We start from the raw sequence: 17,327 nt of genomic DNA, 5'->3' as shown, positions 1-17,327 counted from the left end.
GACCTCCTGCTTGCCAAATCCAACGACTTATACTCTATCCTAATCCTCCTCGACCTCTCAGCTGCCTTCGACACTGTGGACAGCCCCCTTCTCCTCAACACGCTATCCAACCTTGGCTTCACAGACTCCGTCCTCTCCTGGTTCTCCTCTTATCTCTCCGGTCGTTCATTCTCAGTCTTTTTTGCAGGCTCTTTCTCTCCCTCCCATTCCCTTACTGTGGGGGTTCCTCAAGGTTCAGTTCTTGGTCCCCTTCTGTTCCCGATCTACACTCACTCCCTTGGTGACCTCATTTGCTCCCACAGCTTCAACTATCATCTCTACGCTGATGACACCCAAATCTACATCTCTGCCCCTGCTCTCTCCCCCTCCCTCCAGGCTCACATCTCCTCCTGCCTTCAGGATATCTCCATCTGGATGTCTGCCCGCCACCAAAACTCAACATGTCCAAGACTGAACTCCTTGTCTTCCCTCCCAAACCCTGCCCTCTCGCTGACTTTCCCATCACTGTGGACGGCACTACCATCCTTCCCATCTCACAAGCCTGCAACCTTGGTGTCATCCTTGACTCAGCTCTCTTGTTCACCCCTCACATCCAAGCCGTCACCAAAACCTGCCGGTCTCAGCTCCACAACATTGCCAAGATCCGTCCTTTCCTCTCCATCCAAACCGCTACCCTGCTCGTTCAAGCTCTCATCCTATCCCGTCTGGACTACTGCATCAGCCTCCTCTCCAATCTCCCATCCTCTTGTCTCTCCCCACTTCTACCCATACTTCACGCCGCTGCCCAGATTGTCTTTGTCCAGAAACACTCTGGGCATGTTACTCCCCTCCTCAAAAATCTCCAGTGGCTACCATTCAACCTACGCATCAGGCAGAAACTCCTCATCCTCGGCTTCAAGGCTGTCCATCACCTCGCCCCCTCCTACTTCACCTCCCTTCTCTCCTTCTACAGCCCAGCCCGCACCTTCTGCTCCCCTGCCGCTAATCTCCTCACCGTGCCTTGTTCTCGCCTGTCCTGCCATCGACCCTTGGCCCACGTCATCCCCCTGGCCTGGAATGCCCTCCCTCCCCACATCCGCCAAGCTAGCTCTCTTCCTCCCTTCAAGGCCCTATTGAGAGCTCACCTCCTCCAGGAGGCCTTCCCAGACTGAGCCCTCTCCTCCTCCTCTCCATCCCCCCACCTTACTTCCTTCCCTTCCCCACAGCACCTGCATATATGTATATATGTTTGTACGTATTTATTACTCTATTTATTTTACTTGTACATATCTATTCTATTTATTTTATTTCGTTAATATGTTTTGTTTTGTTCTCTGTCTCCCCCTTCTAGACTGTGAGCCCACTGTTGAGTAGGGACCCTCTCTATATGTTGCCAACTTGTACTTCCCAAGCGCTTAGTACAGTGCTCTGCACACAGTAAGCACTCAAAAATACGATTGATTGATTGAGACAAGCTGGGGGGAGAAAGCAGGGTACTTCCTCACCTCCCTAAAGACCACCCATTTATCCCCAATTTTTCTGAAGCTGGAAGCCTGGCCTACTTACCCCTGAATAGCCTGCACATAGTAAGCGCTCAATAAATACGATTGATTGATTGATTGATTAGCCCCCAGCAAGGAATTTTTCACAGGGATTTACAGGTAAACAGGAGAAAAACTGGGTGGGACTAAATCCTAGTCACCCCCACCTCTCTGACTCCCTGGACATTACCAACCTTTCTTGGAACTGGAGGCCTATGTCCTGAGAATGTGTGACTCAGCTCATATTCACCCGGCAGAATCTTTAGCAGAAAATGCTAAATTGACTGTCTTGGCAGATAGTGATCTAAAGATTGTAGCCAAGGCCTCATTTCAGGTCTGATACCTCTCTCAGTTCTATCTATACTATTGATTTCAAGGTACTTGTGACTTAATTGCATGCTTGATGCTTAACCTTGCCACACAAACTTTCTTACGAAGGGTCTGAGGTACCTTTTGTAAGTGGTAAGGTTACAGACAAGGAGAGTATGCTATCAGGAACCTGTATATATGTATATATGTTTGTACATATTTATTACTCTATTAATTTTACTTGTACATATCTATTCTATTTTATTTATTTATTTATTTATTTTATTTATTTGTTTTATTTATTTATTCTATTTTGTTTGTTTGGTTTTGTTCTCTGTCTCCCCCTTTTAGACTGTGAGCCCACTGTTGGGTAGAGACTGTCTCTATATGTTGCCAACTTGTACTTCCCAAGTGCTTAGTACAGTGCTCTGCACACAAAGTGCTCAATAAATACGATTGATTGATTGATTGAACCTGTCCCCTCCCTCCTGCAATGGAGGAAAAAGGAAGTTCATCACCTTCCCATAGGCCCATGCTCATAATTTCTGTCTCTGTCAATGGCATCTTTGTTCCAGTAGGGATGGGGGAAGAAAAAAAGAGAGAAGTGTCCAGACTGTAAACTCCTCAAGGACAGGGATCATGTCTACAAACTGTACTGTTCTCTCCCAAGTGCTTCTCAATACAGCGCTCTGCACACAGTAGGGCCTCAATAAATACTGGTGATTAAGATTGATTTCATAGTCATTTGATTAAGCAGTTGGCCTCAACCATTTAATATGGCCAACCAGGTGTCCCAAATAGGAAAAATGGTGTTAGCAGAGGCAATGGTGACTAGTGAGAGTTGGGTGTTTTATGAAAGATCTCATTTTAATTAGATTAGCCAACCCAAAGTTTCCATTGCCAGCAAAGTTGTCAGCCCCAAATTTCAAGCTCTGGTCCCAGGAACTCCAGTTTAATTTCAAGTATTGGTTCATTATTCGAGAACTTACCAACCACTTTAATTTTGATGCTAGCTTGTGCTTCTCCAGCTTCATTCTTTAGTTGGATTTTGTAGATACCCGAGTCTTCCCTCTCGGCAACATCAATGACCAAAGTGCTGCTATCCGGGTAAGATTCTGCCCGGATCCGACCCCCAGACTCCATGATACACTGAAAGGAGAAATATGATATAAAATTTAAGTGTCACTTAATTGAGCACTAAACAAATATTTATGTGTACATGAAAAGTAAGTGGAAGCAGCATAGAGTAATTGAAAGAGCAAGGACCTGGGAGCCAGATGAACTGGGTTCTAATCCTGGCTCTGCCATGCCATGTGTCTGCTCTGTGACCTTAGGCAAGTCACTTAACTTCTCTGGTCTTCAGTTGCCTCATCTATAAAATGAGGATTAAATCCTACTCCCACCTACTTAGAATGTCCCCCACACATGGGACAGGGACCGTGTCTAGTCCAATTAACTTGTATCTACTACAGTGCTTAGTCAAGTGCTTGACACATTGTAAATGCTTAACAATTACAAGTAAAAATTATTAATTTTTAAATAATTCTGTGTACTAACTGGTGATGGACTACAATTCTTAGAAAGATGAATCTTGTAAAGCTTAACATCCTGTAGTATACATACCCTCATATCTAACTGTCCTATTATGGTTAGACTACTTACTGAATCAGCTTCCTCCTGGTCTCCCTGTCCTCTGGTTCCCCCTGCTTCGGTCCACACTCCACGCTGCTGACTGGATCATCTTTCTGAAATGGCACCTGGCAAGTGGCCCTCCACTCCTCAAAGACCTCCAATGGCTGCCCATATCCCTCCACGTTAAGTAAAAATTCTACTTTATTGACTTCTAGGCTCCTCACCATTTTCCATATCAGCTCTCCATCGCCCTGCTTGCACTCTTTGTTCGACCCAATGCCATCTAACTGTGACCCATTCTTGACTCTCCCGCTTCAACTCCTTGCTCAGGCTCTTCTCCTAGCCAAAATGTCCTTCTCATTTCATCCAATCCATCAGACTTCAGCACCCCCCCAACCCTCAACTCTCTGAAGATCCCACTTCTTTCAGTAAGCTTTCCCTGATCAATTTCTAACACCCTGAGTCATATAGACAAATATATTCAATTTTACATGCTATCATTTATTTTTCTATTTTATCCCAGCAGGTTCTTTCTAGCCCATATCTGAACCTTGTTCTATTTGTAAATATTCTGAATATCTTCCCCATTGAATTGTAAGCTTCTTGAGGGCATGTGTCCTGCTTCTGTTGAACTTATCCAAGAGTTTAGTGCAATTCCTTGACACAGCTTATCTCTTTTCCTCCTTTATTCCTAACATTAAAGGAAATTTTTCAACACAGAGAAATGGATCCAACATAAACATAAGACCTTATCTGCTCTGCTCCATATAGCCTTTGGAGGTGGCTCTCCAGTAATTGGGATTTCAAGACGAAGTTTGCTTCCTGCAACTACTGTCACTGTATTGTCAGCATCGAGACCATCCAAGTAGAGTTTGGGAGGATCTAAAATATCAAACATAATTTTTGTAGTTAGACAGCCATACTGAGAGAGACATCCTCAGGAAAAAACCCCCAGTGACTTGGGGTTTGCATGCTCTAATAAATGATGCTGGAGTCTTGGGAAGGTATAAGTGGTCTCACACTGACATCAGAGCATTTAATAAATCAAATGGAGGAAATGATCAACAATGTAATAATACATAGAATGTCAAAGACTATAACTGATAGATTGAATGAGAATTTGGCTCATCATTGCATTGCAGGCTTCTTTGTGCCTGCTTTATGAGGTTTTCACAGAATAATCTCATACATGTAGCTAATTGGGTCCAAGAACAAACTGGAGCTGTGGAAATTCAGGAAGTTGAGGAACACTTTCTCTTTCCTTGAAATATGATGCATTCAAATCAGCAACCCATAAGCACCACTTAGAAACATAAAACTACAATGGACCATGATAGAACACTGAACCAGTCTCAGATTACACTAATTGGTAGTTTGTTGTTCACACATACCCCAGAACACATACAAAATGAAACAAATGGACTTGAGCAGTTAAAACCACAATATCAACCCTGCAAATTCAACCGCAGTACACAAACGAAAATGATCGCCTATGTGTTCCAAATGAAGGGTGTGAACATGCCAGTAAGGATCCAAATAAGTGCGGTTGAAATGTGAAAATAAAACTTCACACATTACCAAAATATTTTGGAGGTAGAAGATAAAAATAACCCTTGTAATAATGGCACTCTCTATAAACTCACCTATGACGTGAACTTTTGCTGACAAAGTAACTGAGTAGGCATCTGGAATAAAGACATACTCGCCCTCATCTTCAACTGCAGAGGTGCTTATAATTAACTTGTGGATTCTATGAAAATTGAAAAATGAAATCCAGTTATATTGCTTGTAGTAGTATCCAGTATATTGCTTCACTTGTTTTTAAGAGTCAATAAAACTAAAAAATCACATATTTACGGATTTTTGTTTCATATTATTTCAAAACTAGTGAAAGCCACAACAGAAAAAGTCTACAGTGCTATAATTTCATCAGAGCTAAGATGAATGAGAAGCAGTATGGCCTAGTGGACAGAACAGGGGGCTGGGAGTCCGAAGGATCTGGGTTCAAATCCTGGTTCTGCCATTCAACTACCTTGGGCAAGCCACAATTTCTCCGTGTCTCATTACTTCATCTGTAAAATGGGAATTAAGACTATGAGCCCCATGTGAGACATGGATTGTGTCCAAACTAATTACTTTGCACTTAACCCAGCACTTAGTACTGTGCCTAGCATGTAGTAAGTGCTTAATAGCATAAAAAAATTACTCTTTTTCGACAGAACAAGTGTGATAGAGATTCTCTTTCAGGGAGACTCACACATCCATGAACACCAAGGCTGTAAATGATGAACCCAGTGGGGACTTCAGGCACAGTAAAGGGTACAAAACTTTAGGGAAACAGATGCGAATTCCAGGAGGGATCAGTAAAAGCATGAAACAGGAGACGGGTTTCCCAGTCTTTGAGGTTTCCAGAAGCTGTTTTCTTTTGTCATTTTCTTTACTGCATCTGTTCCACCACAAGAATGCTGCAGTCTGGTGTGTGGATTTTGTTGCGGTGGGGGGGGGGTGTGTGTGTGTGTGCATGCATGCGTGCACAGAAGCATATGTAGCTATGTATGAAGATGTGTGAAGGGACTACAGGGAAAGACATGGAAGGATAATATGTGTAGTGAAAGTAGGGGTGGGTAGGGTATTTCAGTTGGTACCCTGTAGGGGTTCAGGTTCTAACAAAAAAGAACTAAAACTTACTATTCCAGTAAAGGGCACCATAGGAAACCAAACCACCTACAGTTATTCATATTAGCCATACTTGGTTCATATTCCAGACTGCCACATCGTTTACCTGATTCCAGACTTACTCTATGGCTCAAATACTGTCTGAAAATGGACTTGGGAGAGTCCTTTTTTAAAGGTTTCAGGATATCCATCTTTTTAGAAGTTGTTCTGCTCCTCCCTAGCTAGAACTAAGTATCTTTCAGGATGGAACTTCATCCTTTCCCTGTCCAAATCAAACTTCTCCCCTCACATTCTCTCCCTGGACAGAACAAAGACTGAATAAACAAGTGATCTTTCTGGTTAGGGAAACTATTACTTGAATCAGAGACAGCTTATATATGTAGGCACGATCAATGACCCACATGGTATTTGCAAAGCAGGAACCAGAGAAATTTAGTAAGGATAAGGATGAGTCAACCCTTGACCTACCTTCCTTTATGCTGTATCTTTAACCGGTCACTCTGTTGAATAGGTAGACCATTTTTGGTCCATTTTCCTGTTATGTTTTCAGAAAGCTCACACCTCAGACTGATTTCTTTCCCAAGTTTCACAGTAGTATCTGTAAGGGGCTGCACTATCTTCAGGGGTCTCACTAGAGAAAAGGAGATGTTATTCAGTATAGTACAGAAACTATGGGTTTAAAACTTAGTGGTAGTCATTGAGCACTTACTATGCAAATGGCACTCTACTAAGATCTTGGGAGAGTATGACAGGGTTAGTAGACACAATCCCTGCCTTCAAGAGCTTACAACCTAGTGGAACAGCTGGGTTCATTATTTGCATTCATTCATTCAATAGTATTTATTGAGCACTTACTGTGTGCAGAGAACTGTACTAAGCACTTGAGAGAGTACACTATAACAATAAATAGGCATATTCCCTGCCCACAACAAGCTTATAGCCTAGAAACGGAGACAGACATCAAAATAAATATAAATAAATAAATTACAGAGATGTACATAAGTGCTGTGGGCTGGGATGGGGGTGTGAGTCCGGGCAACACAGAACGGAGTGGGAAAAGAGGAAAGGAGGGCTTGGTCAGGGAAGGCCTCTTGGAAGTGATGTGCACTTCAGTAAGGCTTTGGAGTGGAGGAAGAGTCATTGTCTGTCGGATATGAGGAGGCAGGGCGTTCCAGGCCAGAGGTAGGATGTGGGAATTGGAACATCAGCGAAGGAATTCCTTAGAATTGTCAAACATCATGATATCAAGTTATAATGACTGTCGTATATTCCTGAATTATTACAGAGTGTTTAAAGTATATTACTATGATAATGAGAGGCAGAGCCAGTCAGAACTCTGTAACAGGCCTGGAGTTGGGAATGATGAGTATTTAGAAGTGGACTTAGGTTGGTTCTCCATTGTGTGCCACCACGGCTGCTCCTTCAGACTGGGTAGCACTGCTCTGCAGCTGGCAGCTGGCAAGCCTCTTCTCTCTAGCTCCTAAGTGCAAGACTGCCCATTCAAGAGGTCAGTCCACCCTGGGGCTGGGTTTCTGTAAGGAAGTAGTCCTGCCTTGAGGAAGATTGCACCAATCTCTTCAGTCAGTTTGTTTTCAACAGGGCCTTGTCAAGTTACACAACCTGTGTTGCCTCCTTCCTCTGGCCCTCACAAAAGGCAATGAGGCTTGGGAGTCACGGCACTTGAGATCCATTCCCACACCACCCCTAAATTTCTGGATGTTAACGGGCAAATAGGGAGAACTCTACTTGGTTCTATGTGTGCCTCTGGCAGAAACACTCACCCCTCACTCCTCCCCCATAAACTTTCCTCACTGCCACTGCCCAGTTTGGATGGCAGAAGTGAGGAAAAGCAGTGGGAGGGAGAGGATGTGGACTGGACGAAGGTGACTTGTGGCACCTTCACCCCACCTTTCCATTCTCAGTGTCTGACTCACAGCCGAGGGATTGGAGGAATTTGGCCAAGGCTCCCCAACTGAGCCCATCTAGGGCAACTGTTATAGTGGCCACAGCCCTGGCAGTGGGCAACTCTCCTCCTGCCTTCAGCATCCCATATCAGCCAGGCATCATTATAATTTTGCCAATGTTCAGATTTACGACATTAACTGGTGTTATAATTTTCATAATCCCCTGGACATGGCTTCTCTTGAAACATATTATTTCTTGAATAGACAAAGACTTAATAGTAATTGACTCTTACAGGTGCCTTAATGAACTCTTTGTGGGTTAAAGGGATTCCTATACCTCTTGAAGTTGAATAATAAAACTCACTACTCTACTGGAGGTGTAAGCCCACAACAAGCATTCTGCACTCAGGAGGCTCATTAAATGCCAGATGATCTATTAATGAGTGGATATGTTGTAAATTAGCACAAAGACCTTCAAATTACCTTCAATTTCATAACAGCTCAATAAAATCCCATTTTTCCCAAATGGTTCTGATTGTAATGGATTTATGAATTTTTTTGAGTAACCAAAAACACCCTGACAGAAGTTTTGGCTTCCGTGTCTAATTTATTCCTTTTTGGAACCTCATTTTGTGCCAAGGAAAGGCTGTTCATCCTCCACTTTAGCTTTAGCATCATAAGGAAGGGAGAACAGAGAAGGCTTGGGTTGATTGGGAAGTTCTTTCTGAAAAGCCTCAGTTAATCAATTTTGAGATAAGCAAGAGGCAAATAGAAATTTTCAAACCACATTTTCCTGACTTTAAAGAAAGACATATGACTTATTAGGCAAAATGTAGGACCTCGGTGGGAAAGATACACTTACAGTCGACATTAAGCTTAGCAGAAGATTGTCCTCCTGTTGTCATTACTGAATATTCTGCACTGTCAGACTTCGTTGCATCATCTATGATCAAAATGTGCCTCTTCCCATCAACCTTAACTTTATATCTAGATCTTGGGCCAGTGTCGATTTCCACGCCATTCTTAAACCTAATTAAAGATGAGAAATTGTGCTGCATTACATAGGAAAATTATTGGTGTGAGAATTGAAAAATGAACGGTCTGTCGATCTCTAACTCAAACAAGGTAACCAGAATAGTTATTATCCTTTACATTTATGTTTAACTTCCACAGGTGAAATTTATTAATGAGTCTAGGTGAGGCTGGAAAGACCAAAAAGGGACCAGGAGTTCCTACCATACCATGCACATCCAAAGACAATACCACAGAGCCAATCCAACTTTATTAGTCTGTTTTGTGAATTTCCTCCAAATTAACCATTTTCAAGGTAGTTTATCAAAGCAATTATTCCCCCTTAGGTGTACTAGGGCTCAGTCCCCTCATTGCTAAAAAAGAGAATAATAATGATGGTATTTGTTAAGCGCTTACTATGTGCAAAGCATTGTTCTAAGCGTTGTGGGGATACAAGGCGATCAGGTTGTCCCACATGGGGCTCACAATCTTAATCCCCATTTTACAGATGAGGTAACAGGCACAGGGAAGTTAAGTGACTTGCCCAAATTCACACAGCTGACAATTTGCGGAGCAGGGAATTGAACCCATTACCTTTGACTCCAAAGCCCGTGCTCTTTCCACTGAGCCACGCTGGGGGATGAGGTGGGTTAGGGACCTTCTGCAGTCAGGTCAGGGGTGGGCTATCAGATGTTCAGAGCGGCAAGTCCCTGCATCTCCTGGGGATTAATATCTCCCCTCTGGAGGAGTTTCCACAGCAGTCCCTGCTCGTTTCCTGAACTACTGCTCTTCCTCTCCCCACCCCCACGGGGCTGGAGACAGAATCTGAGCTCCAGTTTGGGGCAAGTGGCAACGAGGGAAACTCAGCTCAACCACCTTCCAGATTGCATTCAAACTGCTTACCACCTCCCCCCGTTTTCTCCTGCATCCTTTCACATTGGTGCTAGGGACTCAACAGGCAGATTTCCCCATCAGTCAGATAGTAATAATAATAATTATAGTATTTGTTAAGTGCTTACTATGTGCCAGGCACTGTACTAAGTGCTGGGAGGAATACAAGAAAATTGGGTCGGACACAGTCCCTGTCCCATGTGGGGCTCATGGTCTTAATCCCCATTTTACAGTTACGGTAACAGACACAGAGAAGTTAGTGGCTTGCCCAAGGTCACACAGCAGATAAGTGGTGGAGCCAGGATTAGAACCCATGACCTTCTGACTCTCAGGCCCATATTCTATCCATTATGCCATGCTGCAAATACTAACCAATTAGCACTAACCAAGTTACAGATTAGCAAGCCTCAGACTTTATCTTATACTCCATAAAGTCCCCTGTTGAACTCATGTGTTTGCCTTTTTCTATGCTTGGTGTAGTTTTCTGCCCTTTATAGTTTGACCAAAATCTAGGGAAATATGAAATATCTTCCCATAAATCACTCTTATCAATGCAACTTTTTCTAACATGCTAACACCTTACTAAAATAATTACTTTTTAAAGGCTTATTAGTCTCCCTTCCCTCTTTCTCCTTCTTTCCGCCTCTAAGATCTTCAGTAGTGCTCCTAATTAGCAACATACTCAACATTGGAGAAGCTGCTCAAGAAATTACATGACATCTCTATTTTGTGCAAGTCTGGCATCATAGAAATATTTTTGACACTATGATCTTTCTCTAGTCCTATAGTTTGGACAGTTGTTATGATGCAACCATGTTCTGCTAACTTTCCAAAGAGCATATTTCACTTCTATAATCAGTGGTTATGTTCTTGCCAAAACCCTACATTAAGGAAAACTCATGCTGTAGTTTTCACTCAGTATGATGCTGAGTACATCTGAACAAGTTGTTTCTAATGACACCGTAAGAGTTGGGTAGACATTTCCTACTTCTCCAAAATGTTTTAGCCAAAATTAGTGGTGGAAACACATATTATAGCAGGACAGAGCGTACTGGTCCTCTCAAACTGAGTTTTTATTTCTTTGTTAATTAAAATGTCAGGCCAGTGGCAACATGGCTGAATTTGAAGAACTTCCTCATGAAAATTGTTGAGTGTGTTAAATCCTGCTGAAGGCTCTTACATATCCGGGTGTTGTTTGGGCTTGTCAGTCTGATAGGCACTGCACTAAAATACTGAAAAGCTGTTAATTATTTACATGCAGTCAGTCACCTGAGTTCAGTAACCAGAATCTTCGGCATTAGATGACCTGTTTGAAGAACTCCTAATGTAAATTCCTAACCTTTGCAAGTATTTTCCTGGAGAACAGAGCCATACTTTCACATGACTCCCAGGCTCCTTGTGTGTTTCAGAATATGGCAATAGAGAGCCATTTGAGGACTGTACACCTTGCTTTACTCTATTGCTGATGGAGAATAGCTCATATTTGCTTTCTTTTATGGCTTTTCAATGAAAAATGTTTAAATTGTATACTTCTAATGAGAGCTGCTTACCATTTCACGTTGGCATCCTCTTCTGACACTTCACATTCTAACTCTACTCTCTCACCACAATAGGTATTGGTATCTTCCAGGTGCTTAGTCACCAATATTGGAGGCTCTATTGTAAAGAAATAATTTTAAAATTAATAATTTCAAAAAAACAATGCCTGATTAGAATTATCCTTTTAAAACTTCAGAAAAACATACATTTTACGAGGTAAATTATAACTTATTTAATTAACTGTTCATTTTGGTCAGGGAATATGTCTACCAACTTTCTTATAAAGTACTATCGCAAACACTCAGTACATTGCTCTGCACACAGTAAGTACTCAAAAATTCACTCTTTCATTCCTTCATGTTTTTTTAAACCCAGGACTCACGGCTCTTCACTCAGAACCATTCTTAAGTTCATGATACACAATTTCAAGCATCACTTTGGCAAGCGTGAGAATTGATCGGGACATTTGGAGCGGGGGAGGATTGAACATAACCTGTCCCCATCTTGAAGAAATGAAAACCTTGGGCTGGGATTTTATTGCTTTGTATCAGCAACTGGACGGACAGGCCACAAAGTCCCAAATATCAAGACTTATCTGACTGAAGCAATGAGATGAAGAGTCCCTTACTTTTTTTTATGATATTTGTTAAGCACTTACTAGGTGGCAAGCACTGCACTAAGTGCTAGGTAGGTACAAGGTATGAGTTGGTCATTCAATTGCGTTTATTGAATGGGTTCTAGGCCCTATACATAAGTTTGTGATCAAAAATGAAGTCTATGGAGAGCAAACAACTTTTATTGGGGTAAATTATATGGTGAAGCACATGTATAAATTTTACATGTGACGCATGGGTAGCAGCATGCCTGGTGGAAAGAACACGGGCATGAGAGTCAGAAAATCTGGGTTCTAATTCTGGCTCTGCCGTGTGACTTTGGGCAAGTCACTTAACTTCTCTGTGTCTCAGTTTCCTATCTGTAAAATGGAGATTCAATATCTGTTCTCCTTTCTCCTTTCAGTGAGGGGCTGGGACAGTGTCTGATCTGATTAACTTGTATTTAACCCTAACACTTATTACAGAGCTTGGTACATAATAAGTGCTTAATAAATATCACCATTTTTTCTATTATGTGAATTGAATTAATCTCTAAAAATAGTGCAGAGTATCATTTAAAATTTGCTTTTGTCCACCCTTGCAGTTTATGGCTTTGACTTCCCTTATTCCCCTCAGAAGCTAGGCTGCCTTTGACAATATGAACCACCCCTTCCATCAATCAATCAATCAATCAATGGTATTTATTGGTTGCTTACTGTGTGAAGAGCACGCTCCTGAGCACTTGGGAGAGAACACGTTGTTAGACACATATCCTGCCCACAAGGAGCTCGCAATAATAATAATAATGATGATGGTATTTGTTAAGCACTTGCTATGTGCCAAACACTATTCTAAGCGTTGGGGTAGATACAAGGTAATCAGGTTGTCCCATGTGGGGCTCACAGTCTTCATCCCCATTTTACAGATGAGGGAACTGAGGCACAGAGAAGTGAAGTGACTGGCCTAAGGTCATACAGCTGACAAGTGGCATAGCCTGGATTAGAACCCACAACCTCTGACTTCCAAGCCCGTGCTCTTTCCACTAAGCCATGCTGCACAATCTACAGAGGAGTTCACTCCTTCCTCCTTGAAACACTACCACGCCTTGGTTTTACCGACATATGTTCCATATGGTCCCCTCCTACCTACAGCTCAGTTTCTTTGACTAATTATTTACTATTTAATAGAGAGACTACTATGTAGTCTCTCATCCTTAAATTGTGGATGCACTGTAAGGCTTTGTTCTTGTTCTTCACCCACTCTCTTGGGGAGTTTATCTACTCACATAGTTTCAGGTACCTCTAGGTGAACATCTCCAAAATTTAATTCATTTAATCTGCAGTCCTGCTTCTTTTCTTGCCTCCAGGACATTGCCACTTGAATGTTCCACAGACATGTCAAGTTTAAAACATCTAAACCAAAATAATTCGTGCTTCCCACCAAATCTTCTCCTTTTTCTATCTTTCCGATCACAGTCGGTACCATCATCATCTCTGCCTCAGAAGCCCACAGTCTCATTATTATCCTTGACCCTTCACTGTCTTTCAACTCTGACATTCAATCTACTTGAATACTTCACTCCCCAGTCTGTTTTAAGGACTGGGGAGGCAGTGTGGGCTAGTGGAAAGAGCTTGGAACTGGGAGTCAACAGTCAAGAGGCTGACTTGTTGTGTGATCTTGGGCAATTCACTTAACCTCTCTTGGCCTCAGTTTCCTCATCTGTAAAATAATAATAATAATTATGGTAATTGTTAAGCACTTTCTATGTGCCAAGCACTGTTCAAAGCACTGGGGTAGATACAAGGTAATCAGGTTGTCCCACATGGAGCTCACAGTCTTAATCCCCACTTTACAGATGAGCTAGCTGAGGCACAGAGAAGTTAAGAGGCTTGCCCAACGTCAAACAGCAAACAAATGGAGGAGCCAGGATTAGAACCCATGACCTCTGACTCCCAAGCCTGGACTCTTTCCACTAAGCCACGCTGCTTCTCTAAAATAAGGATACACTAGATTATGAACCCCATGTGGGACAGGGACTGTGTCTAATCTAATAAACTTGTATTTATCCCAGTGCTCCGCTCATATGCATAGCACTTATATCATAATAATGAATATAATTACTATTAAATGCCAGCCCTTCCCAGTTTCTGCCACCAAATCGAGTCCTTCAAAAAAGCCCATCCTTTGAAGTCTTAGCTGCATCATCATTAAGACAAGTGGAGTAATTAAAGGAGAAGGAAAACAAAAGACCAAGAGACAGAAACACTAGAGGTTTGTGAGTGAGTGTGTGTGTGTGTGTGTGTGTGTATACACACATATATATTTATATATATATATATAAATCTACGTGTGTGTGCAAGTGAAGGGTTTGGGGGCAAGTTTGAATTCGTGAGTGGATTTAGTATTTTTAAGGGTCTTGGATTGCATGCCTCTCTCCATGGAGAGCTGGGAGAGGTCAGTGTCTCTTCTGTGGTGCTGGAGGAGTGGGAGTGGATGTGGATGGTTGTCCTTTTCAAAAAGAAGTATGAAATTGTAAAATTCTCTCATTTCATCAGAATGACTTTGTGGTGGATTATCTGATGAAGAAGAATTTATAAAACTCACTTGAGACTTCCTGCTCTAAGCCAAACCTGATGATACAGGCCTCTACTGTTCACACACTGCTTTTTTACTTGAAAACCAAATTGACAACTAAATGCACATGCCAGGAAAATTACAATGCTCCTGTTCTTAAGTGTCTCAGTTACAAATAGGCTTTTGGCACGCTCAATTGCTGGGCTGCTGCCAACCAATGCTCTTTTCTGACTTCAGGGAAATTTGCCAGTAAATTAGACTAGAGAACACGGGAAAGCAAAGGACCCAACAGTTCACAGTGAGCACTTTAAGTCCCGTTCACGCAGTTGGGTAACTTGTAATTCTTTCACAATATCATTTTGTAGTGTTGACACTCTGGGATCAATTGACACCCCTGATCAACTGGACAACATCTAGGTTACTTAAAACAGCCTGAGCCTCTGTACTGAACCCCCCAAAATAATAATAATACTAATAATGGTATTTTATAAGCACATACAACATGCTAAACTCTGTATTAAACACCAGGGTAGACACAAGATAATTAGGGGAGATACAATCCTGGCCCACATGGGATTCACTGTCTAAGAGAGAAGGAGAACAGGTATTGAATCTCCATTTTACAGATGTGTAAACTGAGGCACAGAGAAGTTGAATGACTTTGCTCAAGGTGGCACAACAGGCTAGAGGTGGAACCAGGTTTAGAACCCAGGTCTTCTGACTCTCGCCTTGTTCTTTCCACTAGGCCATACACTGCCTTTCACAATGCTTTAATGGCCCTAATGTGATTTGCCTGGAGGAACAACTCTTTGGGCACCAACTAATACAGAGTGAGAAACAGATGCTTTGAAACAGAGGAAACAAGTGAGCTAATAAATTTTTACCTCTTACAAAGAGTTCGGTGGAACATTTCTCATCCCCAGCTGTCACATAATATTCAGAATCATCTGCCAAGGTGCAGTTGTTGATGAACAATATCCTCTCGTTACCTTTGTGTTCAAAGATGTATCTATGGCAAAGAGAAACACAGCAAGCTCAAATTCATAAAATCATTAAGTTTTATTCTCCCTTAAAATAAGAATCAGGAATAAGCTGGTTAGTATTTCGGCTCAAATTTCGGGGATCTTGAACAGTGCAACCAGCAGTTGTGTTTTTGCTTTCCACTTAAGTAATTCTCACAGCATAATGTCCAGGACTTCAGATATATTCTGAGTGCATTTACACTGCTATTGTTTCTTGCTACTGAACACTTCAAAAAATAGCACATACCTGATTGTACACTTTTGTTCAAGAGTGATGCAATTACATTTGCATTTAATTCTAAATCAGTTTTCATAGATAATATTCAAAGTTCAAAACCACAAACAAAAATATTAAATTGAGGTTTCCAGAGCAAACCAAAAATCTATCATCTCTGTAGTTATTCCAATGTTTCCATTTCATTATTGTATGATCCTGTCCATTCAACAAGGATTATGTTTTTAAATAAATTCATGGCATTACCACAAAGTCTAATACTTAGAGGCTGGAGGATGGTACTGCATTTGAGGAATAGCTCTGATCAGTGTTTCCTAACAAAGCGGGCATCGAGGTGAAGGAAAATAATGGGAAATGAGCAGAAACATTAAATATTTTGTAACCTGCTTTCCAGATGAGTTCATCTGGCAATAACAGCAGAAAAGTAAAAAAAAACTCCTCAGCATTCATTATTACTATTGGAAGAAAACCCTCTCAGAAACTCAACATTTCAAGAGCAATGTATGTTCGTGATAGAGGATGGAATGCTAAAAAAAACATAGGGATGATCATATTATGTTTTCCTTTGGGGCTGTTTTAGAGTGGGAAGTATAGCTTGAAAAGTCACCATTAATAAAACCTTTATACCAGGTTCCCCTAGCAAACCATGGATTACTGAAAATATCTACAAAATATATACAGTACTGAAAAACTCAGATTGTTGAGACTACAGGCATCTGGGGACAAATGGGATTAGCGGGCCTGAGGCTTCTGTCACACTTGTGTATATATGTACATTTTTATTATTCTATTTATTTTATCAATGATGTGTATATAGCTATAATTCTATTTATTTATATTGATACTATTGATGCCTGTCTGCTTGTTTTGTTGTCTGTCTCCCCCCTTCTAGACTGTTAGCCCATTGTTGGGTAGGGATTGTCTCTGTAGCCAAGTTGTACTTTCCAAGTGCTTAATGTAGTGCTCTGCACAGTGAGCTCTCAGTAAATACGATTGATTGAATGAATGAACTGCATAAGGACTGAAATAGTTTATAACTATCAAGTAGGTATTGTAAACCTAAATTAAACATCATAAAAATACTATTAAAGGCTTCGGGCCAGAAAACATGCCTGTAAGCATCTTCTGAGACTGTAAGCTCCTTGTAGGGAGCGTTGGGGTCTACCAACTCTACTGTATTGTACTTTCCCAAGGGCTTAGTACAGTGGTCTGCACACAGTAAGCGTTCAGTAATTATCACTGATTAACTATCCTGAGGCCTAATACCGGTCTCTGCATACCAGAACTCAAGCACCTTAGCTCCTCTACCTCACCTCACTGCTTTCCGACTACAAGCCAGCCCACACAATTAGCTTCTCTAATGCCAACCTATTCACTGGACCTCGATTTCATCTATCTCACTGTACACCTTTCATCCAAGG

General features: G+C 41.6%; 1 protein-coding gene across 5 annotated transcripts in view; it reads right to left on the bottom strand.

The window, feature by feature from the left end:
* Positions 1 to 17,327, bottom strand: part of MYBPC1 (myosin binding protein C1) — a 90,408-nt gene that overhangs the window by 28,432 nt on the left and 44,649 nt on the right. For all 5 annotated transcript variants that reach the window (XM_038756535.1, XM_038756536.1, XM_038756539.1 and 2 more), the window contains 7 exons: positions 15,534 to 15,658; positions 11,494 to 11,599; positions 8,904 to 9,070; positions 6,606 to 6,768; positions 5,105 to 5,211; positions 4,210 to 4,343; positions 2,819 to 2,978 (listed from right to left, as the gene is read on the bottom strand). In XM_038756535.1, coding sequence (XP_038612463.1) covers positions 2,819 to 2,978; positions 4,210 to 4,343; positions 5,105 to 5,211; positions 6,606 to 6,768; positions 8,904 to 9,070; positions 11,494 to 11,599; positions 15,534 to 15,658 — 962 coding nt within the window. The remainder of the gene's footprint in view (positions 1 to 2,818; positions 2,979 to 4,209; positions 4,344 to 5,104; positions 5,212 to 6,605; positions 6,769 to 8,903; positions 9,071 to 11,493; positions 11,600 to 15,533; positions 15,659 to 17,327) is intronic.

This window comes from Tachyglossus aculeatus, chromosome 14 (assembly GCF_015852505.1).
Source record: "Tachyglossus aculeatus isolate mTacAcu1 chromosome 14, mTacAcu1.pri, whole genome shotgun sequence".
NCBI lineage: Eukaryota > Metazoa > Chordata > Mammalia > Monotremata > Tachyglossidae > Tachyglossus > Tachyglossus aculeatus.
The sequence above is the reverse complement of the archived record's forward strand: the minus strand, read 5'-3'. Positions and strand labels throughout refer to the sequence as shown.